At 35.7% G+C, this 25,594-nt stretch overlaps 4 protein-coding genes across 5 annotated transcripts; 2 read left to right on the top strand and 2 right to left on the bottom strand.

Annotated features, from left to right (window-relative positions):
- The first annotated feature begins 8,629 nt into the window (after positions 1-8,629).
- On the top strand, positions 8,630-14,878 carry LOC9308695. Its single transcript, XM_021021180.1, has 16 exons — positions 8,630-8,940; positions 9,774-10,193; positions 10,280-10,505; positions 10,607-10,855; positions 10,948-11,063; positions 11,178-11,276; positions 11,395-11,482; positions 11,596-11,825; positions 11,907-12,091; positions 12,213-12,412; positions 12,688-13,020; positions 13,103-13,204; positions 13,398-13,695; positions 13,882-14,030; positions 14,114-14,398; positions 14,529-14,878. Exons 2-16 carry the CDS (start codon positions 9,901-9,903, stop codon positions 14,715-14,717), a joined length of 3,042 nt encoding a protein of 1,013 aa, XP_020876839.1. The 5' UTR covers positions 8,630-8,940; positions 9,774-9,900; the 3' UTR covers positions 14,718-14,878.
- A 32-nt stretch (positions 14,879-14,910) lies between these two features.
- LOC9308694 lies at positions 14,911-18,191 on the bottom strand. Of its 2 annotated transcripts, XM_021021182.1 has the most exons (10): positions 18,048-18,191; positions 17,214-17,368; positions 16,990-17,077; positions 16,500-16,758; positions 16,248-16,406; positions 16,081-16,131; positions 15,771-15,868; positions 15,520-15,642; positions 15,352-15,441; positions 14,911-15,273 (listed from the first exon to the last, which is right to left on the bottom strand). In XM_021021182.1, the coding sequence occupies exons 1-10, from the start codon at positions 18,093-18,095 to the stop codon at positions 15,163-15,165; spliced, it is 1,182 nt and encodes a 393-aa protein (XP_020876841.1). In that variant the 5' UTR covers positions 18,096-18,191; the 3' UTR covers positions 14,911-15,162. The 2 variants fall into 2 exon arrangements, with proteins under 2 accessions (XP_020876841.1, XP_020876840.1); XM_021021181.1 differs by having other exon boundaries at positions 16,248-16,758.
- Positions 18,192-20,613: 2,422 nt separating this feature from the next.
- LOC9310792 lies at positions 20,614-23,532 on the bottom strand. The gene is made up of 3 exons (XM_002872578.2): positions 22,253-23,532; positions 21,387-21,495; positions 20,614-21,303 (listed from the first exon to the last, which is right to left on the bottom strand). Exons 1-3 carry the CDS (start codon positions 23,078-23,080, stop codon positions 20,807-20,809), a joined length of 1,434 nt encoding a protein of 477 aa, XP_002872624.1. The 5' UTR covers positions 23,081-23,532; the 3' UTR covers positions 20,614-20,806.
- A 191-nt stretch (positions 23,533-23,723) lies between these two features.
- Positions 23,724-25,594, top strand: LOC110227431 (putative F-box/kelch-repeat protein At4g11770). The gene is given in 5 exon segments (XM_021021526.1): positions 23,724-23,777; positions 24,167-24,335; positions 24,590-24,637; positions 24,640-25,440; positions 25,443-25,594. Coding segments are annotated over 5 exon segments (1,224 nt in total).

Below are 25,594 nucleotides of genomic sequence, written 5' to 3'. Positions count from 1 at the left end.
ATATTATATTTAACCCGCTACCTATTATAAATATTTTTAAAAATAATCAAATTAGAGCATTTATAATTTTTAACTTTTTGAACTATTAAGTATTGATGATATTGTCTAAAAATATCAAGTAAAACTTATTTTAAATGTTGCAAATTAAAATATTTAAATTTTTATTGTAGTATATAAAATTATACATTTCAAAAAAATAAATGTATGAAATCGAATATAAATATTCAAATTCTGACCCGTTGCTCAGTCGAAATTTTTGTTGACTTTATTTTTTTTGCTCAGTCAGAATTTTTGTTGACTTTATTTTTGTGTAAAAGAAATATATTACTCAACTCTCAATTTTTGACCCGTTTAATTGTTTCCTTTATAGATTGAACAATTTATATGCGTTTTTAAAAATTCAAATCTTGGCATATGCAGAAAAAGAATTACTTTTTTTTTATTATGTAGATGATATGATTATTTATTTGTTTCATATTAATATAATCATATTAAGATGAGAGGTGAAGTTTAATGATTAATAACAAATTAATATGGTAAGTTAGATATCAAATCTTATATGTTCATTTTGATTGGTCATTTAAAAAAAATTAATAACAGATTTTCGTTTTATAATTTAATTAAATTAATTAAATGACATAAATTACTATTTTACTTGTTTATCCTTAATAAATTGAATGAAATTTGTTCTAAAAGAAGATTTTTGTAATGGCATTATTAAGTAAATTCTTACAAAAGAGAAGGTTAGTTAAGGGTATCTAATAAAGTGTACTCCCCAAATAATAGTATAGGAAGCTTGAAGTAGAGCACCGTCCAATTATCGAGCAGATACGTACAGCCACTAACCTAATGTCTAAAGAAAAAACGTAACGTGGCAACGTAAGTAACATGCTCATCACTTGATCAACTTTTTTTACGTGGCTTTTTTATTTATTTTTTAATTCTAGTAGTGATGAAAGTTTAGATCACTGACGACTGATCAATTATTTTGCTAAATTATAGGACTAGCTAGGTTTTCATATTTGCAAAGCTTTTTTTTTTTTGAGGTGTAACCATGAATTAGAATATGATCATCTGTGCCAAAGGGATAAGAGAATAAAAATAAAAGTTGTGTTTTATTGATATTGAGAAAAAGTATATATACATCCTACACATGAAACCCTAAACATACTTAAGGAAATTAACATATTAGCCTAAGCAGCCCGTGCCACAATGAGAAAAAAAGAAGCATTGGCCTATGGCATCCAATTTGGAGAAATAATTAAGGGCATATATTTATTAATGTTATATAGGTTACTTCTAACAAAAATATTTAAATATTAAATATGGGTTTACAAGTTATAATGATGAATAGTTGAATACTAGTATATGATAATAAAGAAAAACAAAATATGGGCTTGTATAATCCAAACATGGGTTTCGAATCTGTTAATTAATTTAGAAAAAGATATAAACTAATGTTAATTAGTGTTATTAAACAATTAGGATAAACTAAAAGATTTGCATGGTCTCTCGTTACAAATTTCCTGCTTTTTTTTCTTGTTTTTATTGTTATGGTTTACACTGATAAAACGTTTCTCCTTCGAAATCGTTTTATAACTAAGGTAAAACTACTCATGTTTTTATTTTATTTTTCTGATGTACTTTTAATTTTTTTTACCCAATTTTATTTTTTTCTAAAGTTGCAAATAATTGTTATAAGTTGTAATATTATTTTGAAACCTTGGTTTGAAAAGTTGATTTCAAAACTTTTGTTAACGATTTTGTGGAGAAAAAGAGAAGAAATTTCTTCTATACTATTTGCTATTTTGTTTCTTTATTTTTTTTCTAAACGATGATAGTTTTTATTTTTGTAAAGTTTTTGTTTTTGTTGAACAGGGGCATTTTATTTTTAACCGCTTATGATATTCATTAATGTTGGCACGGCTCTGAGCCTAAGTATAATATATTTACATTATAGGTCCCTAATACTCCCCTCAAATTGGAGCATGAAGATTATACATGCCCAACTTGCGCCGTAAATAAGCAAATTGTTGAGAACCCAAAGCCTTAGTAAAGATATCCGCTGGTTGCTCCGTAGTGGTAAGATGCGTAGTAACCAGTGAACCATCCTGAATTTCATCCCGAATGAAGTGACAATCCCTCTCAATATGCTTCGTCCGCTCATGAAAAACTGGATTGGCAGCAATATGTAAGGCTGCCTTATTGTCACAAAACAAACGCATCGCCTGCGGATGAGACACTCCAAAGCATCCTAAAAGCTCACGATTCCATTTCAACTCTCGAGTAGTAAAACTCATTGCACGATATTCAGCCTCTGCAGAAGAAAATGACACCACATCTTGTTTCTTTGTCTTCCAAGCAATCGGAGAATCACCCAACATAACAATAAATCCTGTAACCGATCTCCGAGACATGGAACATGTAGAAAAATCTGAATCACAATAAGCTGTCAATTGTAAATCAGGATCAGAACTCAACACAATACCTTGACCTGGACAGCCTTTAAGATATCTGACAACCCGTATAACTACAGCCCAATGCTTGGCACGTGATTGTTGCATAAATTGAGCCAACATATGCACAACATAGGACAAATCTAGTCGGGTAAAAGTAAGATATACCAAACGCCCAACAAGCCTCCTATACCTCTCGACATCCTCATAGAACTCTCCTTCATCATCCGGCAACTTATGGTTTTGCTCAAGCGGAGTAGACACTGGTTGACATCCCAACAACCCACATTCACTTACAATATCCAAAGCATACTTCCTTTGCGACAAGTAAAAACCATCATGAGACCGAGATACTTCAATGCCCAAAAAATATTTCATAACCCCCAAGTCCTTCATATGAAAACATTCACTAAGGTACCCTTAAACTCCTGAACACCATTAAGATCATTTCCCCCAATCAACAAATTATCAACATAGACCAACACAAAGAGTTGCATAGATCCACGCTCCAAGGTAAAAAGAGAGTAATCGGCTACCTGCTGAGCAAACCCATACCCTTTTAGTGCTGCTGCAAGCTTAGCAAACCAACAACGTGGTGCTTGACGTAGACCATATAAAGATTTCTTAAGGCGACAAACTTTTGATTTATCTTGAGAAACAAAGCCAGGAGGTAATCTCATATAAACTTCTTCCTCAAGATCCCCATGAAGAAACGCATTATGAACATCCATCTAATGTACTTCCCATCCTTTGACAGCCGCAATCTTAAGAAACTCGCGAATAGTTGTCATTTTCACAACAGGAGCAAATGTCTCATCAAAATCTAACCCTTCGACCTGTCGATTTCCCATGGCCACCAAACGAGCCTTGTAACGCTCAATTTCCCCATTCGACTTATACTTGATAGTAAAGATCCAATGACTGCCAATAGCTTTCTTTCCTGGCGGAAGATCGGTAATATCCCAAGTGTCATTTGCTTCCAAAGCATTCACCTCTCCAGACATCGCATTGCACCATTTCTCATCCTTAACGGCTTCCGAGTATGACTTAGGAACCGAGACAGCAGTAATGGCCACAAGAAAAGCTCTCTGTGAATCAGAAAATCGGTCACAACTCACTTAATTAGCAATGGGATAGAGAACCGTACCTAGAGCAGAGGACGCTGATTGAGTGGGTGCCGGTGAGAGTGTGGGATGTTCAACTGAGCAACGTGTAGTATGTAGTACATAATCACTTAGATGAGCTGGAGGTTTTCTTTCCCGTTCGCTTTGTCTAACTTTAATCCCTTCACTAGTCAGATTATCATTCCCTAATTGACTCCCCCTTTCCTCCAAAGCAGTATCTGAAGTCTTTTTATTATCTTTGGACCCCGTAATATGAACACCGGACGAGCTGGATGCTGGATCGATCGATCCTGGTGCCGGATCGATCGATCCGTTAGTGGCTGATGTCTCAGTAATTTTCTCTGGATCGATCGATCTAGGCGTGGGATCGATCGATCGCTCCGTCTCGGGTCCAAGCTCGTCACATGTCAGTAGCTTGGGTTCGATCGATCTACGTGCCGGATCGATCGATCCCGTTTGGTCCGTCAACTCATCAAATGTCAGTAACTCGGGATCGATCGATCCACGCGCCGGATCGATCGATCTAGTCGTCTCTGGTCGAAACTGATCATCTTCAAACTGTGCGGGATCGATCGATCGTTGTTCCGACAACTGATATGGGAATTCATCTTCTTGAAACACCACATCCCGAGAAACAAATAATTCCAACTTCTCCAAATCATACACACGCCATCCCTTCTGACCAAATGGATACCCCATAAAAACACACCGTCTACTTCGTTCCCCAAACTTATCTTTATCCCGCAAAACATTACGAGCAAAGCATAAGCTACCAAAGACTCGTAAGTGAGTGATATTAGGTACTTCCCCAAACAACAGCTGATAGGGTGTCTTTCCTTGCAAAACAGTGGATGGAGTTCGATTAATCAAATAACATGCAGTCATAACACACTCACCCCAAAACTGACGTGGTAAGGTAGCTTGAAACATCAACGATCTAGCAACATTCCATATATGTCTATGCTTTCTCTCCACTCTACCATTTTGTTGAGGAGTATAGACACACGACGTTTGATGCATGATTCCCTCTTCCAAGAAGTACGATCGCAAACCCATAAATTCCCCGCCATTATCACTACGTACTACTTTCACCTTCTTCTCAAACTGTCGTTCCACCATTTTGAAAAAATTCTTAAGAGTTACACCTACTTCACTCTTTTCCCGTAATAGATGCACCCAAACCGCTCTCGAATAATCATCTACTATTGTCAGAAAATACGCAGCACCCGAAGTAGATACTATTCGATACGGACCCCAGAGATCACAATGAATCAAATCAAAAATTCCAGCAGCTTTATTAGAACTTTCATGAAAACAATCCCGGGTTTGTTTAGCCCGTAAACAAATATCACAAACTGTTGTGGAACTAACTTGCTTTCCAATATCTAAATAACTCGATAAATAGGGAACAACATGACTAGACGGATGACCAAGACGAAGATGCCATAAATCCCATGATCCTGAACTGCTCACAGTCTTGTGTATCTTCGCACCAATCACCCCTTGAAGCACGTACACGTCCCCACACTCTTCACCAACCCCAATCAGCGTCTTCATAGCCCGGTCCTGTATAACACACAACTCATCAGTGAATGTAATAGAACCCTTAACCACTTTCAACAACTTTGCAACCGAAATTAAGGAGCATGTTAAATCCTTAGAGTACAAAACTCCTTGTAGCCATAAATCACCCCCGAGACATATATCACCATGTTGGGTGGACACCACATGATCACCATCCGGTAGACCGATCATACATGGATTGGTATTCATCACATTAGACAAATAGTCTAAATTACCAGTCATGTGGTGTGATGCTCATGTATCAATAATAGAATCAACACATTCTTTCTTACCATTCAGCTTCTCATTAGGATTTGACTTTTGAGAAGCAAAGAGACCCTTGAGAGCATTCCATTGATCATCACTCATTTGTGGTAGAGATTGACGTTCCAAATCAGCCGGTGTCCTTGTTGAATTAGCTTGTATGCCCCCAACAATATTTGCCTGAACACCCGTGACTGCGTTGGCCCTACCACCGGACCCGCGACCACGACCAAACCGGCCTCCACGTCCTCCACGTCCACGTCCACCTCTACCACGATCATTGTAGTCACGACCTCGTTCTCCCCACCATTCAGGAAGACCAATTATCTGAAAGCAATCAGCCTTTGCATGCCCATACTTACCACAATGAGTACATGTCACGTCCTTCTCGCGATAAAAACTGGAAGTTTGACCCCGTTGTGCAGTCTGGACCGCAAACCCCACAGCCTCCGGAGTGGCATCACGATTCCTAGTAATCGTGAGTTGTCTCTCTTCTCGAATGATCCTTTGATAGACTTGTGAGAGCTTGGGTAGTGGTTCCATACTTATGATAGTAGAACGCACCGTACCAAACTTCGCAGAATCTAAACCATTCAAGAAGGTATTTGTTCTCTCTTCATTACGGTCTTCTTCCAACTGAGCAGCCAGTTCTCCACAACTACATGATCGAATAGGCTTGTAAATTGCCAATTCATCTCACATCTTCTTAAGTCTCCCATAGTACACCATTACCGTATCTCCGTTTTGCCTACAGTTTGCTATATCAGCCCGAAGCTCACTGATTCTTGGCCCGTTTCCCGCAGAGAATTGAAGCTTCAAATCTTCCCACAACGCTTGAGCTTCATCCACCATATAAATCGATGTCCTGAGAGTCGGCTCAATTTTGTTCATAATCCAAGCGATTAACATAGAATTAACCACTTCCCACTGTTCAATCTCATCATCCTTGGTAGGTTTCTCCAAGGTCCCATCAATAAACCCTAATTTCCGTTTCGTTCGCAAGGCGTTCCGCACATGCTTAGCCCAATCTTCATAGTTTTCTCCCTTTAATTGAACAGTAGTAATCACATTACCCGGTCCAGAAGGATGGAGATAAAGTGGAGAGGCCCTAGCCTTCTCCGCCACCGTGAGTCCACTCCCGCTGCTGCCTTCCGTAGTCTTCACCGGAGCAACCTCTTTCCCGTCAACGTCAGCCATCTTCTCTTCTTTTCCCTTTGTTTGATTTTCTTCTTAAAATCCTAGCTCTGATACCATGCCAAAGGGATAAGAGAATAAAGAGAAAAGTTGTGTTCTATTGACATTGAGAAAAGGTATATATACATCCTACACATGAAACCCTAAACATACTTAGGGAAATTAACATATTAGCCTAAGTATAATATATTTACATTATAGGTCCCTAATAATCTGAATCTAAATTGTGCACAAAAAAAATATTCCAACTATCAGTATTATATTTTGATCTAGCATTTTTGATGATGTTGTGAAGAATAAAATCACAAATGATGAAGAAAAATCGCAAAAACTTCAAGCAAAATTTGTGAAGAATAAAATCACAAATGTCACAAAATCACTATATATGTCGATGGATGAAGTTTAAAACAATGCTACCAGCCTACCATTTGAAGTTTAAAACAATGTTTATGTTTAATTTAAATGATGTGAATGAATCCATGCATGATATAGAAAATGAGATATAATCAAAATCTAAAAGATGTTGACAAAAAAAAGAGAGATCAAAATCGGAAATATATAGAAGAGAAGAAAATATACAAATGTAGTTGGATGTGCAGCTTAATTAAATGTAATGTGCACAGCCCAAAGACATTGCATGTGTTTTGAGTGCATCAATTTTTGCAATTTCTTTTACCTAACGGCTAACGCGTTTACGTCTTGACTCACACATAGTCACATTACGTGTTACTTTCTTATTTTGACATGCTTTAATCTAGTCTTTATCCCAATTTAATTTACTATAGAAATACTTTAATATTTCTTCTGTTCTTTTATAAATGATATTTTAAGCACCTAATTTTGTTGTTAATTAAATAATGTTTTCAATTTTTAATACAAAATTAATTACTTTTTTATTGGTTTTGACGATTTATATTTTGTAGATTAGTTTTTTATTGGTTGATTAGATAATAAATAATATTTTAGTTTAAAAATAAACAAAAATTAAATGATTTCTTAATCTATGTGCATTCTCATAAACATCATTTATAAAAGAACGGAGGAAGTAGTTCATTTTCAATTTAAATAAAAAACCTAATAGATAATTTTTCTTACATTTCTTTCTTTTTAGTGTATTTTTAATTTTGTTTTTCTTCTTAATTTAGGGGGTGTTATTCAATTGTGGAGTTAAAGTCAATTCTTTAAGGTTTAGATTTGCTTTTTGATATTGTTTGTAAGAGTTTGTTTGTGTGGATTTCAAAATCTCTGCAGTATATCTTGGATTTTGATTCTAATAATTTATTCATGAAACTCCAAAGAGGTTTTATTTCAAATGATTCAATATACAAAGATTTTACAAATTTTTTAATTTTGAATAACACTGAATTTTAATGAAGTATTTTAAATCTTAGTTGAATAACACCAAATTTTTAAAATCTAATGAAGTATGAGATCCAATAACACCAGATTTTAAAGTTGGATTTAGAATCATTAGTTGAATAACATTCGATAAGTGTTGGATTACAATTCTATTAAAATACATCATTGAATAACACCACCTTAATTCGTTAAGAATGAACCCAGTTTTGTGTGAAAATAGAAGTCTAACTATTGTTTTCGTCAACACAAGTCATTTAATATTGCCAACAACATACACTCTATTATTTTGTTTCTATAAAATACACATCAATAAAATCAAATTACCTGGCCAATCATATTTTGACACGTCACATTTTATATAAAAAAGTTTGCCATCGAATAAATACACCCCAATAAGAAATTAGAGATTATAAAATTATTACATTGCTTCGATTACAAGTTGTACAAAAATGTACACGCAAATTATCTTGTAATGAAATGAATTTCACAGAAAAGATTCGGACATTTTTTGAAGGTACAATGGTATTATTCGTTGATTCCCTCCAATAATTTCTATTTTTATATTATTTTATCCTTATTTATTTATACTTAAAATTAAAAAATAAAGCTCGAACAAAAATGGTGATCATTTGGTAACCGCCTCTTTCATTTTTTTTTCCCCTCTTCTCTCTCTCAGAAAAAAGCAATAAAAGAAAAAAAGCAGAGATTTTTCAACAATAGCACTATAAAAAAACCAAAGCCACGTAATTCGTTTCTACGCTTGACTCATCAAAGAGAAATCATTTCATTGATAGAAATCTCTCTCTCTCTCTCTCTCTCTCTCTGTAATTCCAATTTCCCAAAAATCAATTTTTTTTTTTAGGGTTCTTTTGAATTTTGGGGTAAGCTCTAAGCACCACTACATTGATCTGAGTTCATCAATCAGAAAATTCGATTTATTTGATTCGTTCTTGTTTGGTCCGATTCATCGCTGCTTAAAGGTATGGTTTTTTTTTTTTTTTTTTTTTTTTTATCGAATCTCGAGTTCAATAAAGTCTTAAGCTTTGAAATTGGATTGTGTTGCATGTTACTGATTTTCAAATCACAATTTATTGCGATTGTTTTTCTTTCTGATGGGTTACTAATGAAGTTAAAGATCATCTAATGATGTAAGTTTTTTTATTTTTCCATTTTGGGTTGCTGCAACAAAAGATTCACAAGGTTGCCAATTCTGGTTTGTTCTTTAGCTTTCTATGGATTTAGTTGTGTGTTCTTAGTGATTCTGTGTGATTTGTATATTCTGAAGTTTTTGTTTGTTACTTGTTCAGTTCGTGTTTTCTATTTCCTCTGGCTCTGATTATATATGAGATTAAGTAACTTCAGGGTTGTTGACAATCAATGACTTTTTAGTAACAATTGAAGTTGTGTAACTGGGAATGTATTGATTAGATATAACTAGCATACAAGAATTATGAGGAAATTTGAGTTCCTGGCTAACAATTTTTGCTGTGGGCTTCATTATGGTTTCTAGTCTGTTGGTGTTATACAGTGGCTAGTACTAGTTCTAGTATCAGTGATGAATTTTTGGAATTTAGGGAACAATGGTTCCTTCGTATCTGAGAGCTATTCAGCTTCTCTTTAAAGTGAAATTTGATGCTTTTATTGTATGATTTGGCCACTTGTGAAATTCAGATGTAAATTGAATTTCAGAGTCTCCTGGCTGTTTTCTCCATTCTTTAATTATTTGTTTTATCAAAAAAAGATACTGTATTACTGTTACATTACTGGATCACACTGTGCTGACTATATTCTTCTCTTTTTCTTGTTTCCTTAGGCACAAGGTTTTGTCTGCTGAACTAGAAACTGGAAGCTCAAAGTTATTCATTAACCATTCCTAGCCCTGTCAAGATTTAAACTGTCATCAAGAAATTCAAGGACGAAACTTAAGCGAATCATATGCTATGGTCTCTGACGGGCATTCTGCTCGTTTATATAATTCTCTCCCAATGGAGAGGGTCAGAACGATTCTAACCCATACCTACCCTTATCCGCATGAGCATTCACGTCATGCTATCATTGCTGTATTGTTTGGTTGCCTATTCTTTATTTCATCGGATAACATGCAAACCCTCATAGAAAAGTTTTCAGTCAAGTGGTGGTCCATGTATGCATGCTTGCTCGGATTTTTCTACTTCTTTTCTTCTCCATTTATCCAGAAGACTATCAGACCAAATTATTCAAACTTCAGTCGGTGGTAAGCAGCTGTTAATTCCATCTTCTGAAAATATCTAATATCAATTTTCACTCTATAAAATTTCCTAATTCTTTGTTTTGGTGTAGGTACATTGCCTGGATTTTAGTTGCAGCTTTGTATCATCTTCCTAATTTTCAGTCAATGGGTTTGGATTTGAGGATGAATTTGTCCTTGTTTCTAACAATTTACATCTCTTCCATACTCTTCCTTGTTGTCTTCCACATCATTTTTCTTGGCCTTTGGTATGTTGGTCTTGTTTCTCGCGTGGCTGGAAGACGCCCAGAGATCTTAACCATTCTTCAAAATTGCGCTGTGAGTTCACCATTGCCAGTCCTGCACATTAAAGCCACTTATGTGCTTAAAAATTTTCTTTCTTATGAAAATTATTGTCTTCATGTCTTTCATCGATGCAGGTTCTTAGCATGGCTTGCTGTATATTTTACAGCCATTGTGGTAATCGAGCTATTTTGAGGCAAAAACCACTTGGAAGACAGTATTCTAGCTGGTTTTCGTTTTGGAAAAGAGAACATAGGCACAATACCTGGCTTGCAAAATTCATTCGTATGAATGAGCTGAAAGACCAAGTGTGTTCGTCGTGGTTTGCTCCAGTTGGATCTGCAAGTGATTATCCACTGTTATCCAAATGGTTCATTTACGGGGAGGTATCTCTTCTTTAAACTGTTCTAATGAGTTGTTAATATTTTTTGTTTGTTCACCCTTTAATTTTGTCCTATTCCTACCTTGTTATTTGCAGATCGCATGCAATGGATCATGTCCTGATTCAGCTGACGAAATTTCTCCTATATACTCATTGTGGGCCACATTTATCGGTCTTTACATTGCCAATTATGTAGTGGAGAGATCAACTGGGTAAGTTATCTGTGGCATAATACCTGTCAAATTAATATTGCAATTGAGGATCAACAGTACATTCATATGAATAACTTTGGTCTTACATTCAAATGGCATGTTTAATCTGTTTAGGTGGGCTCTGACACATCCTCTGTCAGTTGACAAATACGAGAAGCTGAAGAATCAGCAATTGAAACCTGATTTCTTAGATATGGTTCCTTGGTATTCAGGGTATGTCAATGCTAAACTAAAATTTTCCCTTTCTGCTTACCATTGTCTCAATGTGGCGAGTAAACAATGAAGGCAAAACACTTGACTAGGTGCTGACCTATCTAATTATATATTTCAGAACATCGGCTGATTTGTTTAAAACTGTGTTTGACCTCCTCGTGTCAGTGACAGTATTTGTTGGCCGTTTTGACATGCGGATGCTGCAGGTATACCTTTTTAATTTATGATATGATCAGGTCCATTCCTCTTTCTGCAGATAGACATTTACAGTAATTGCATTTAATTTTTTTTGCTGCTTTCCTTTGTACCAAATCTTTAGGCTGCAATGACCAAATCTGGTGATGCTACTGGAAGGAAGGAACTTTTATATGATCACCTTGCTGATAAGCAAGATTTTTGGTTTGATTTCATGGCGGATACTGGTGATGGTGGGAACTCATCATATAGTGTTGCAAAACTTCTTGCTCAGCCTTCTCTGAGAGTGCCAGTAGCTGATAATTTTATATCTCTTCCACGAGGCAATGTACTGCTTATTGGAGGAGATCTTGCGTAAGTGCTTTACTTATTATACGTAAATATTTACATATTCCCAAGCTTTTGTCAAATCTAACCATAGATGTCTTTCTCCAGATACCCAAATCCGTCAGCTTTTACATATGAAAAACGTCTGTTTTGTCCTTTTGAGTATGCGCTGCAGCCTCCCCGTTGGTATAAAAATGACTCTATTGCTGTTGACAAGCCTGAATTACCCAATGGAGTGTCTGATCTGAAGAGTTATGAAGGTCCTCAATGTTTTCTCATCCCTGGAAACCATGGTAAGTTTCAGGTCTCAGCTTCATTTCTCTTTCAAATAATTTGTTTCACATACCTGCATGCATACTCAGTTGCTTCTTTCACCTCCTCTAACTATTATAATTATTGTTTATTATTTCGTAGACTGGTTTGACGGACTCAATACTTTCATGAGGTATATATGCCATAAGAATTGGTTAGGCGGCTGGCTAATGCCCCAGAAGAAAAGCTATTTTGCCCTGCAACTCCCCAAGGGATGGTGGGTGTTTGGTTTGGATCTTGCACTTCATGGTGATATTGATGTCGACCAGTTCAAATTCTTTTCCGAATTGGTGAAGGACAAGGTAGTTTGTGTAACATTTTTCTTTCTCATGCTTTATATAGATTTATAGATGCAATTTAAATAGTTTCCGGCATCTAGTTATAGTTCTACCATTATTTGGCTAGCTACTTAGTACTTACTATATACTGTATTACTCTGGTATAGATTTGTGATGTCTTTTGTTTCTGAAGTGCCATTAACAAGTGGATTAGGCTATATCTTAGTGGCTTCGTCTTCTCATATTACTCAATTTTCATTTTTTTTTTTGCTTTGATAAAATTAATATTTCTCATTCAGGTTGGTGAGAATGATGCTGTGATCATTATCACGCATGAACCAAACTGGCTTCTTGATTGGTACTGGAGCGGCGATACAGGGAAGAACGTGAGACATCTGATATGCGACGTTTTGAAATACAGGTGCAAACTTAGAATGGCAGGGGATTTGCATCATTATATGCGACATTCATGTAATCAATCAGATGGACCTGCACATGTCCAACATCTTCTTGTTAATGGCTGTGGAGGAGCTTTTCTGCATCCCACTCATGTGTTCAGCAACTTTTCAAAGTTCTATGGGGCCTCCTATGGAAGCAAGGTTGCCTACCCCTCTTTTGATGATTCAAGCAAAGTAAGTTTCCTATCACGAACTTGCCTTGTTTTCAACTTCTAATAGTATTCGGATATTAAATGGTGTTTTCTTCCATTTGCAGATTGCTTTGGGAAATATTTTGAAATTCCGGAAAAAGAACTGGCAATTTGATTTCATTGGTGGCATTATATACTTTATCTTGGTCTTTTCATTGTTCCCTCAGGTGCGTATTAAACTCATCCTATTAAACATTGCATCCAGTAATAGATTGGGTAGCTGAGATAGGTGTTTTATATGCTATAGCAGTTCTTTTTTTTAGTTTGCATATACATAGATTTGTTTTTTCCTTGAGAACAATCGTATAGGCTCACAAGAACACTGCAATCTCATTCCTTCTAGTTCCTCGTTGGTTTCAGTGTAAGCTAGCTCACGTCTTACGAGGTGATTCGTTTTCTGGTCACCTGGAGAGTTTCTTAGGCACAGTTTGGAGCGCCTTTGCGTATGTGATGGAACAATCTTATGTGTCTTTTACTGGTGTCTTGATGTTGCTGATAACTGCAATCACATTTGTCCCCTCAAAAGTATCTCCGAAGAAAAGGGTTGTAATTGGAGTTCTTCATGTTGCTGCTCACCTGATGGCAGCTCTGATTCTCATGTTGATGTTGGAGCTGGGCATAGAAATCTGTATTCAGCATAATCTCCTTGCAAATTCTGGTCAGTTTCCATTCCATATCCAGCTGGTTGGGTTTTCGTTACAAAGTGCATTGTTTTGTTGCATACTGAACTACCATCTTGACTCATCACGATGTCATTGACGCTAACAGATAATAGTGACTGGGTGAAAATTTTGTGATTTAGCCTTGATTGATTTTGTGACTCTTTACATTTTTGTTTAAGCAGGGTATCATACATTATATGAGTGGTACAAATCAGTGGAGAATCAGCATTTCCCGGACCCTACTGGCCTTCGAGCCCGTATCGAACAATGGACGTTTGGCTTATATCCTGCGTGCATCAAGTATCTTATGTCAGCATTTGATGTTCCTGAGGTAAGTAATGTACTGTGTTTTGTCTCTATTTTGATAAACCAAAGATCAGATTTGAAACATCAACCTGAGTACTTTAACATCAGGTGATGGCGGTTACCCGGACCAATATTTGCAAACATGGAATGGAATCACTTTCCCGAAGCGGAGCTGTTATCTATTATGCTTCTGTCTTCCTTTACTTTTGGGTCTTCTCAACTCCTGTCGTGTCTATGGTATTTGGAAGCTACTTGTATATCTGCATCAACTGGTTCCACCTACATTTTGATGAAGCTTTCTCTTCACTCCGCATTGCCAATTACAAATCTTTCACCCGTTTCCACATCCTAGAAGATGGAGACATCGAAGTTTTCACGCTTGCAGTTGATAAGGTAAGAAAAAACTCTACTTGCGACAGTTGGCTACCTGATACTGCTGCTTGCTGTCATTAGTTCTTATTTATTGATTTCTTAGTTGCTAAACGCATAACGTTAACCTAAGTTGTGTATATTATGAGCTTAGGTGCCAAAAGACTGGAAACTGGACAAAGATTGGGATTCAGAGCCTAAACAGAGTTTCAAGATGAGCTATGAGAGAGAGTTTCCAAGTAAATGGTGTTCCTCAACAGCCCAACAAGACCCTGTTAATACGGTAAAGATAGTTGATCGTTTCGTCATTCATAGATCACAAAAAGAAAACGGAGAATGTTAGATATATGGATCAGCTTAGCTGATCCTTTGATTGTATCGCCTTCTTTTGTATAAATTTAGAATATAATGTAGCATCTGTTATTTTCGTTCGAGATGAATGAAATTTTATAGAATATGTATGCCTTTTGATAAGTTATTAATTCCAATTTTCAGTTTTCTGCATACTTCTATTAGTCATAGTTAAATCAGATAAATTGTCATAAAATAAAGTGATTTTATTGTTTGGTTTTTATAAGTTACAAAGAAGATTGGCACAACATTCTCTATAAGCTAAGAAGTACCACCTTTGGCCCTCTCTCTCTCTCTCTCTCTCTCTCTCTCTCTCTCTCTCTCTCTCTCTCCCTCTCTCAACCATACAACATTTTTGTGCCCTTTATCAAGCTTTACGTTAATCTTAAGAGCCTTCCTAATATTACAAAGAAGATCTCAACCTGGTTTTGGGCAATCTATGAAGAAGGGGCATATTCTTGGATGGCCGTTGCTAACTTATCTCTAGCATCTGCCGTCTTTGTTCTTATAAGAAAGGTTCTCGGTGTTACATTCTCGTTGGAATCCTCCTGTTGCAGGTAGACAAAATCAGAGAAAGTAACCACCATGAAAACGCTAAAGAAGAAGCTTTAGCAGCTTTTATTTACCGAGGAGTGGAATATTGCAACAAGGGCGTTCTTCTGTGGGCTCGTCTTGATTCCCGTGTACAGTAATGCATTCAGAAGCAGTTTTCCAACCTGGCAAGAAAAGATGTTTATAATGTTGGAAATCTGTAGACCAAGTTGAATGTGAAGTGTGTGTATACTGAATCATACATCGTTTCGGACAAGAATTGTGGGTTTTGATTCTTTTGTCCCCTTGTCGACGCCTTCTTTGCATTTTATGTAGAGATTCCCAGTTCCTTTATCTTTCCACCCTATATCCGTTGGGTCATTTGACTGTACAATATCACAGATACAAAGCTTACAACGTCATCAGTAAGAACAGAATGTCAAGGTAACTAAAGTAGAGAAAGAAACTACTTCACAAGCACTATGACACCTAAGAGGACTCTGAGGATGAATACCTTGACATAAAGTTTGCATTTGACTTCATGAACCACAGTAACACCCTTTTCTTCAGCCTTTTTGACAGATGGGCTGCTCGGTTGAGGTTGTTCATCTTCTGCAGAGTCCAAAGAATCCAATGTTTACAAGTCCATTATGCCTCAAGATTTGTAATAGATAATTTCCTCTAGGTAAGTCAAACTTCATAATCGATAAGTAGATCAAGGATTCAAGATCGTGGGTTGAAAAATATTTAAGTGGTATTCCAATTATAACCTTTCAAAGAAACACGAAAACAAATAGGAAGAAAACAGTATATGATCAACTCACCGTCCGCATCATCTGTGGAATCCCGCTTTGCCGGTATGGACACTGGAGTTACTAATACCAGCAAACAAGGAAAGTAGAGGTTAGTCTCTTGAACTATTGTCCTAAAGATACAAAGCTGGTCAATGACAAGTCCAATAAATGTATTCTGCTAATGGAAAAGTAGATACCTCCAGATGTAAAAGGGGGTTGATTATTAGAAAATTGATAAGAAGGTTGGCTATTAGATATTGCTCCTGCTTGACTGCCGGAAGATAGAATTGGTTGGCTGCTTTTTAAACCAAACTGGCCACTGCTAAAAGATCCAGTCTGGCTATTAGATGTTAAACCAGAAGGATTGTTGGAGAATGCTCCAGGTTGGCTGCTTTTTGTACCAAACTGGCCACTGCTAAAAGATCCAGTCTGGCTATTAGATGTTAAACCAGAAGGACTGCTGGAGAATGCTCCAGGTTGGCTTGAAAAGAAACCAGAGTGACTACTGGAAAAATTGGAAGATTGATTGTTTGAGAAGTGCCCAGGTTGACTGTTTGAACCAAATAGGCTATTATTTGAAACTGACTTAACATCACTATTCTTGACTTCAGCCACTAATTTCTTCTCTGCTCCACGAGATTCAGGGGATACATTCTCCCCCTTTCCCTTATTTTCTTTTAGCCAGTTGACCACATCCTTAAACTTTTCCTGCACGAGATTTAACATGAATTCGAAAACTGATGAGCTAGAGTACTAAACAAAAGGTCTAGCACAAAACAAGTAAGAGACACGAAGAGTTATCATTCTTGTTGAGTCAAATCAAAACCATCCTACTTAAACAAATTTTTTCATTTTGAGAAAACGAGACCTCTAAATACAGGAAAAACCAAGTACATTACTAAACGTTAAGAGGAAGAGTCATGTAATTAGAGTATGTACCAGAATGTTTGACGCATGAGCAATATAGTCATTCATCCCATCTTCCCAAAGTTCATCAGGATGATTCTTCAGCTGTAACTGCACCCAACTGTTTTCACATTAAAGCATAAGCAATTTCTTATTGAAGTTATATAAACAAAACAAGTTAAAAATGTTTTCATAAACTACATAAAATATCCAACAAGCGCAAAGATAATCTTTTTTTCAAAAACACAATTGTTCACCTTACAAATTGGTTATTAAGAGCTCTCACATGCTTCCTAGCTAACTCAGCTCTCTGTTTATCCAATGATGCTGGTGTTAATAGACTCTGTTGGATCAGTGCTAGATTCTTCTGGTTACCAAATAAGATTCCTTCCACTGGTTTTGCATTCTTAAACTGCAACATTCCCTTTCGAAATTAATTCCAAAAGCAAAACAAAAGCAGCTAATAGAATCAATTCGAAATCAAATTGCTCAAAATTGAACCCAGTAACGGATATAAAGCAAAGACCTTGAGCTAAATCTTATAGTTCCATACCAATAAAGACAATGCCCACAACTTGTTACATTAAAAAGTTGCCGACTTTATTCATAATCAGCCAAAATCTATAGAAACTAGCTAAACAAATCATCAAACTAACTGGTAATGGGTCTAAAGCAAAGACCTTGAGCTCAATCCTATAGTTCCATACCATTTATGAACAATGCCCACAACTTGTTACATAAAAAAGTTGTCGACTTTATTCGATAATCACTCAAAATCTGTAGAAACTAGCTAAACCAATCATCATACTAACTCGGTAATGGGTCTAAAGCAAAGACCTTGAGCTAAATCTTATAGTTCCATACCAATAAGGACAATGCCCACAACTTGTTACATTAAAAAGTTGCCGACTTTATTCATAATCAGCCAAAATCTATAGAAAACTAGCTAAACCAATCATCAATCACCCACCAAGAAATACCCCAAAGTGTCAATTTTTATCTTCTACCCTCGAAACAGAGAATCGATACAATACAGAATTCTTCACGAGATTCAATCAACGAAACCACGAACGCAAAGAAAGAAAACTCACGGAAGATTCGTTTGATTCGGAGACGGCGGCGCGTTTAACTCCTCTCATGATTATAACTCAGTCGCGGCGGAAGGAGAATCGGAAGAAGAAAAGAGAGGCAGCTACTAAAAGGGGTAAATATTATTTAGGGTTTATTGTGTCTTTCTTCAAATCTTTTTAAAAAAATACAAACTTTATAAAGAGGAGAACAAAAGAATACTTCTTTTTAGATGCTTTTTTTTTTTAAGCTGAAAAATAATGGAAAAGATGCTTCTTCCTTCTTTTTTTTTCAATTGTGGAAAACTTCATCACCCCATAGATGGGAAAATGATATTTTCATACATGTACAATCTAAAAAATGTAAAATGTGTTTTTCGATTTGAACATATGTAGGATTAATTCATATCCAAACCTCAAAAAAAAAAATTATACCTAAACTTTATATTTAGTGTCTAATTCAAAGTCGTAATTATAGATGTTAGTCAGCCGTTACAGTTGTTGAAGCAGATGACATATGTTTTATGACGTGACTTAAAATAACGTCGTTTTAAACGTTGAAGTTAAAGTTTTATAAAATTTAACAAAAATCGGATCTCGAACCCATAACGTTTTACTATAGCCGTGGATCAAATACTAATGGACTACGCAAATGAGTGAAACATTATGGTTTTGATGAAACCCGATTTTTGCAAAATTTAACAAAATTTTAACTGACACTTAAAATGACATTGTTTATAGCAAATACATGTTATTTAACTCAACAACCCTAATACTTGACTAACACCCGTTAATTAGGACAAATTAGACACTAAATATAAAGTTTAGGTATAAAATTTAAATTTGTTTGGAGTTTGGGTATGAATTAATCATATGTAATTGTTTATGTCGGAAACATACTTTGCAGATTATACGGGTATAAAAATACCCTTTTCCCTATAAATCTACTAAGCATTTTTTAATCACCAAAAAAAAAAATCACTAAACTATTTTTTCCTTTTTTTTTGTTTGCAAAAATAATTTCTATTTTTGGGTGATTTTATAGAGGCAAAGGTTCACGTGGATTTGTCTGACACTATAAAACACACTCATTTTTTATGTTAAGCTGGAGATGCTGAAACACTTTGATTGACATGTACTAACAAATCCGATTCTGGTAAGAAAAAAAAAATATCAGGGCACTGGACAATTGGTTTTTCCAATTACATAGCTAGGTTTGTTGTTATGTCCGATGTATCAAATTAAAAATAGCCAAATGATGAAATGATCATAAAGATATATAAAATTAGAAAATTGCAACTATTCAATTTTTTATTATTAATTATTCATTATATAATGTAAATGTTCTACTTTAAAAGTTATTGTTTAGACTTTTTAGAAGTCAACTCCTAAGTCCTAACTAATCAATCCTCTTTGTCAATCAATATAAATAGATTCATATTTTTACCATGTGATGTGTCTCGCAAACGCTTCTTCCCAAGAAATAAAAGGGAATAAGTGCTTGCAAAAAGACAAAATTAGTGATAGCTTTCGAAAAAATATTGTGAAGACGAAAATTCATATACATATTGAAAAGAATGTGAGAAAAATATGAGTTGTTTTTTTTCTTTTGAAAAATATGAGTTGTTTTTAAAAAAATATAGAGCTATACTAACTAATGCAGTGAGATAGATAAAAAACAATAGTAAATTTGCGCATACCAAAAATGAGAAAGTTGACGAAGTTAGTCTTTATACAGCAATTTATTTCATGATATTCAATCAAAATATTGTATGTGAAAAGATCCGATCATCCAAAATAGCTAAGCGGTCATCCAAAATAGCTAAGGAGAGAAATTAAACAAAAAATAATATTCTTTTGATAAATGTTGTAAAATCCTAAAAGTTGTATTAGAGTTTTGTTAGTGGTGTATTGAATTAAACTATCTGCTAATTTTAAAATTCAAGAAACTATTAACAATAAGTAGAGAAATAAAAACATATATTTCCATATTTTTAATAAATATTATTAGTGACACAAAATATTACTAAAAATAGACCCGCGCGTAGCGCGGATTCTGAACCTAGTGTTCTACTTTAAAAGTTATTGTTTAGACTTTTTAGAAGTCAATTCCTAACTAATCAATCCTCTTTGTCAATCAATATAAATAGATTCATATTTTTACCATGTGATGTGCCTCGCAAACGCTTCTTCCCAACAAATAAAAGGTGCACCAAGGTATCGCATCATAAAGACGGAGTTTTGTTCACGACCGAATTTCTCCTATTTGGTTCACTAAAATCCAGATGTTTTCCGAAAAACACAACCAATTGACTAGTTCCGAAAATAATCTCAAATAATTAGATTATATATTTACTATTTTGGATTATGTTATAAACATCTATCGCGTATAGAATAACTTAAACTCCAATTAAACGTTTTAGATGCTAGAATATGGGTCACTACCTACATTATACAGAGAACACCCAATTGTTAATGTATTCAACCTCTTTTGGCTAATGAATTTGATTTAGAATTCGAAAATTAAACCATAAAGAAACTCAGATTTCAAATTAAGAGTTAGAAGAACAAACAACACATAATGATTATGGACTCTTAACTCTCATTCTAGACTTAACAATGAAAAACGAACATGTGACCTACATAAGTTTAATTTTTACGAATCATTACCCTTATGCCAAACTACATATAGTTTTATTGAGATAACATATATCTACTACATTATGATCTAATTTTTAACGACATGTCAAAATCTTCACTCCCGATCAAAAACCATAACTTTATCACAACACTAAGTCGAAGATGAATTCATCCACAAAGGAAGTGAAGAAACCATTAGCCAACTCTTCAACCACATTCTCTCTCTCATCTCCTTTAATGCAACCCCACTTCATTTCCTTCACATAAACCTCTCTCTTCTCTTTCACTTCCCAACTCATAAACATCTCATCTTGTCTACCCATAACCCAATCTTCTGCTTTCTTCACCATTAATGTCTCCTCTTTTGGCCCAATATTATCTTCTTGAAGATAATCTAACAATAGATTATCCGCTACTTTGGAAGCTAGTAGGTCATTTGTTTCGCCGATTCTCAATTTCACAAGAGCAAACAAGCGGTTTGCTTGGTTTTCTGATTCGTCCTCTTCGGTCTCTAGCTTGTGAAATGAGTACTCTTCTTGTCTCTCTACATACTCCTTTATGCGTTTATCCAAGTCTAGTGGCTCAAGCCGTACCAAACCATTTAATCTCCTGCTTTTTCTTGCAATTTTCTCATGTATACCTGCAAATATTAGCTTATAAAGTTAGTTACAAATTCACATTTTCCTAGCTAAATATCGATGAGGAGGCCATTGATAAAATTACCATTTTGATCAGTGTTCTCATCGTCTTCATCATCACTTCCATTGTCTTTAAAAGGACATTCTAAGATTGATACTGGACTGAGTTGTTCTTTCTCTTCATTCACACATTCCTAAAAATTGCAAATAATAATATCAAATCTGTTTCTTATGTAATCACACAATACACCACAAAGAATAACTAAACTAAAAGGGGTCACAACAAAAACAAAAAATAATGATATGAGAAATAATAGTGACATTAATAAGTTGACAAAAGTCAGCCAACTCCATGACAACATCATTTATCTATCTATCTGTCTCTGCCCCTATCTAATTAATGATCGTATCTTCACTTTTGTTTTGATTGAGATTATGTAGTGTTAATTACTTTGTTATTTGAAAATATTTCTTATACAAATCCAAGAATAAAATCATCAAGGATTTCATTACTTTATAAAAATTCCATGAACATGGGTGATAATATAAAATTAACTCTTAATTATAATGTTAAAAGTACTACTACGTATAAATGTGTGAAGATATGCGTATCTAATCTAACTAAAATATATTTAAAATTCTATTTAAAATGTGTACGATAATTGAAATCGTGAGTAAAATAACTTGGTACGTCGTCAAGTACCATGGAACAAAAAAAAAATCTTTCGCGGGATCATGTGCCGTATAATACGCATTAGAAGCTACGTAGAAGAATCGTAACCATCAAAATCTAAATCCCACACCTCACGTGACTCGCACACTTTCCCCGACAAGTTTCAATATCTCTTCAAATTTTTAAAAAATTTTAATTTACGAAAAGACAAAACCAAATGCTTTCAACACCTGTGACAGTTGTAATAAAGATTGAAAACGAGCTTTTAACTAACTAACCTTTCTGTTACACAGGCTGTTGTTGCCGTTGACAGATGATCCGTCACAGTCACGTGCGTTTAATCTCTCTCCGCTCTCATTCCCGTCTTCCACGGCGTCGTTTTTCTTCGAGACTTCCTCAGATTCACCGCTCGACGAAGAAGAGAACGATGAAGAAGAAGACTGCACAACCTCCGATGATGAATTTGTGAAAAACTCGCTGCCGGAACTCGAAGACTCACCGGAGATTAACTCCTCCACGGTGGTGATCGCAGCGGCTGAGATTGAAAATGTTATTTTGTCGTCGGTGGTGGAGAGTTGAGAGATTAGATCCGACCGTTGATCTAAGCTCTCTTCGTACGCGACGGATCTCCACCATTGGATCTCTCCGTCTCCATCTCCGGTTACATCACGGCGAGATAGACTAACGACGGGTTTTCTCCAGAAGCTTCTACTTAAAAGCCGTTTAGAGAAGCTTCTAGAGAAAACGCCTTGTTTTTTAACGGCGGGAGAAGGGAACGGCAAAAGTTTGAGAAACGCCGTCGAAGCTTTATGAACGGCGTGACTTATCGCCGTTCCACAAGTTGTACGGCTTGATCTTCTGGTGAGACGTTGTTGTTTGTTGTGATGATGATGATGATGGATCAATCCTGACCGTTTGATCTCGGCGTCAAGAAGACGACGAACGGTGGAAGATGAAGAGGGAGTTTGACGACGTGGGAATGATTTGAAGCCGTTGGATGAACAAGAACTGAGATCATCGAGTAAGTAATCTCTTAGCATCAATGGCTTCAAACGTCTCTTGCTTGTCGATAGACGATGGTCAGAGGAACTGATCGCCGACGCCATTGTTGAAAATCTAAGAACACGTGAGATGGTATGAGTTTAAGTGATGATCAGAGTTAGATTTTATAGTGAAGTAGAAAGAAGCTTCTATGTGAGGTGTGTGATCATAAAACCGAGGTTTTTAGATATTTATTTTTTTTTTGAATTTTTGAAGTTACGTTTGTGGAGTTATTTTATTGTTTTTAGATTTGAAATCAGAATCTAATAAATAGTTAGATTTTTATAAATTAAGTGAAGATTAATAAGTTGAAGAGAGAGACCAGAAGTTGACCTTGTAATAAAACAGGAGACGAGATTCTTGCGGCTGAGATACAGTTTTTGCCTCTCACGTGTGTGTATGTGTATGGACGTCAAAATTATTAGATTTACAACAAATTTTTATTTTATTTTAATGTAAACGTATTAATTAGTGTAATTTCCAGATCTATATTAGCAGTTTCCAACTATTACATCGAAAGTATAAAACAAGTCTGGTTTGTTCAGAATCATTTTCTAATGTAGTGGTTAATTAGGCATGCATTAAGGACTATTACTACCGTCGTTTTATTACCATTCAAGTTAAAATCCAGTAGAATGAAAAATATTAAGAAAATTATGACAAAAACTAAAATCTATTTATTAATACAAGAAAAATATCAAAATATTAATGGTCACCCTTAGATTCATTCACTTTGATGTCATGTCCATGCATAAATCGAACGTAATTAAATCAGAAAACAAAAAAAAATCAAACATACTTTTTAATTCTTTTTTTTTTACATCTTTGGATCGACAAGTCTTGATCCATAGTCAATCAATACTATGCGGGGTAACGCGATTTAGTAGAGTCAAAATCCGGTGGAAAGGCAAAGTCAAACAGAATTAACCACTTAACTAAAGACACATCCTCACGTACATTATAACTCTAACACAATTTTTTTGAATCTTTGGTTCATTTATTATATATTCAAATTCGGTTTGATTCGACATTTGATCATTGCATAAAAGTATTTTCACATATTTTAGTCCAGCCAACATAATTTTAGTAGCTACTCTTGGAGTTTGATTACATTCTTAGTGTTTCCTGATAATTTATGATGAACGGCAAAGAGTCCATGTCCGTCACCGGTTAATATGCCTTACCTTCCTGATGATTTACTATTGAACATCTTAGCCCGTGTCTCGAGATTGTACTGCCCGATTCTCTCCTTAGTTTCCAAGAGATTCCGCTCTCTTGTTGCATCACTTGAGCTTTACAAGATCCGAACGCTCTTAGCAGGCCCGGCCCTGAGCTAAAGCAATTGAAGCTTGTGCTTTAGGCGCCAAAAATATATCATTAATTTTAGGGCATCACTTACCGAAAAAATGAATGTGGTGTAGCGGCAGAGCCTTGTTTTAGTAGGCAACATGTCTCGAGTTCGAATCTTCATTAGTAGTTTTTGTGATTTTTTTACATTTATGTGTTAGTTGGGACAAAAAAAAAAATTCCCTGCTTTGGGCATGTAATTACATTGGGCCGGCCCTGGCTCTTAGGATGCACCGAGAATTGTCTTTATCTGTGCTTACGTTTCGGTTATGTATCTAACCACGTTGGTTCACTCTAAGCCGAAGACCAACTCGAACCCCTAACCCTAACCCTAACTTCAACTCACGATGGTTCACATCCTGCTTTAGACCAATCCTTACAAATCGCACTAGCAAGGAAGAAGAGAAGTTAAGTGAAAATGTTATGGTCTCAGCCCCAACTAGCAATTATCGTCCTCGGTTTGGGTTGACTTGTACCACAATTGGTTCTTATATCTACATGATTGGCGGAAACATAAATGGTGTGCTCTCGTCTAGGGTCTTCCTCTTGGATTGTCGGTCTCACATCTGGCACGAAGCTCCAAGCATGCGGGTAGTTCGAAAGTGCCACCTCGTGAATGTTCTTGATGGAAAAATATATGTAGTGGAAGGCTGGAAAGTTTATGATTAATACTCGAATATGATCGAGTGTTTCGATTCCAAAACCAAAATATGGGAGCATGTGCCAAGCCCTATCGCGGAGATACGTGGGAGGTATATATCAGGAAGTTTAGTCTATGACGGAAAGCTTTACCTGTTTGGGGATAAAAATGTAGTTAACAAGCCTAAGGAAAATAGATGGAATGCGGTCGGATTGGATATGCTTTTGTTGTTGGTTACCTATTATTCTTCTTGCGTGATAGATAATGTATGCTATATGGCATTTTCAAGAACACTCCTAAGGTACGACTCCGAGGAACGAACGTGGAGATCTTTGATGGGTTTGAAAGAACTTCCTAAATTACCAAAGCATCCCAGTCATGTTAGATTGGTAGATTATAGTGGAAAGATTGCGGTTTTATGGGAGAAGAAGTGCATGCTAGCGGCTCTAAGAAGAGGATGATTTGGTGTGCTGAGATTGCGCTTGAAAGACGGAATGCACACAAGATTTATGGGAAGATTGAGTGGTGTGGTGTTGTGCTTACGGTGCCCAAGTCATGTTCTTTATTTGAACTCATTGCTGTTAAGATTTGA

The sequence above is a fragment of the Arabidopsis lyrata genome (genome assembly GCF_000004255.2).
Source record: "Arabidopsis lyrata subsp. lyrata unplaced genomic scaffold ARALYscaffold_6, whole genome shotgun sequence".
Taxonomy (NCBI): Eukaryota; Viridiplantae; Streptophyta; class Magnoliopsida; order Brassicales; family Brassicaceae; genus Arabidopsis; species Arabidopsis lyrata.
This window is presented reverse-complemented; position numbering and strand designations above follow the sequence as displayed.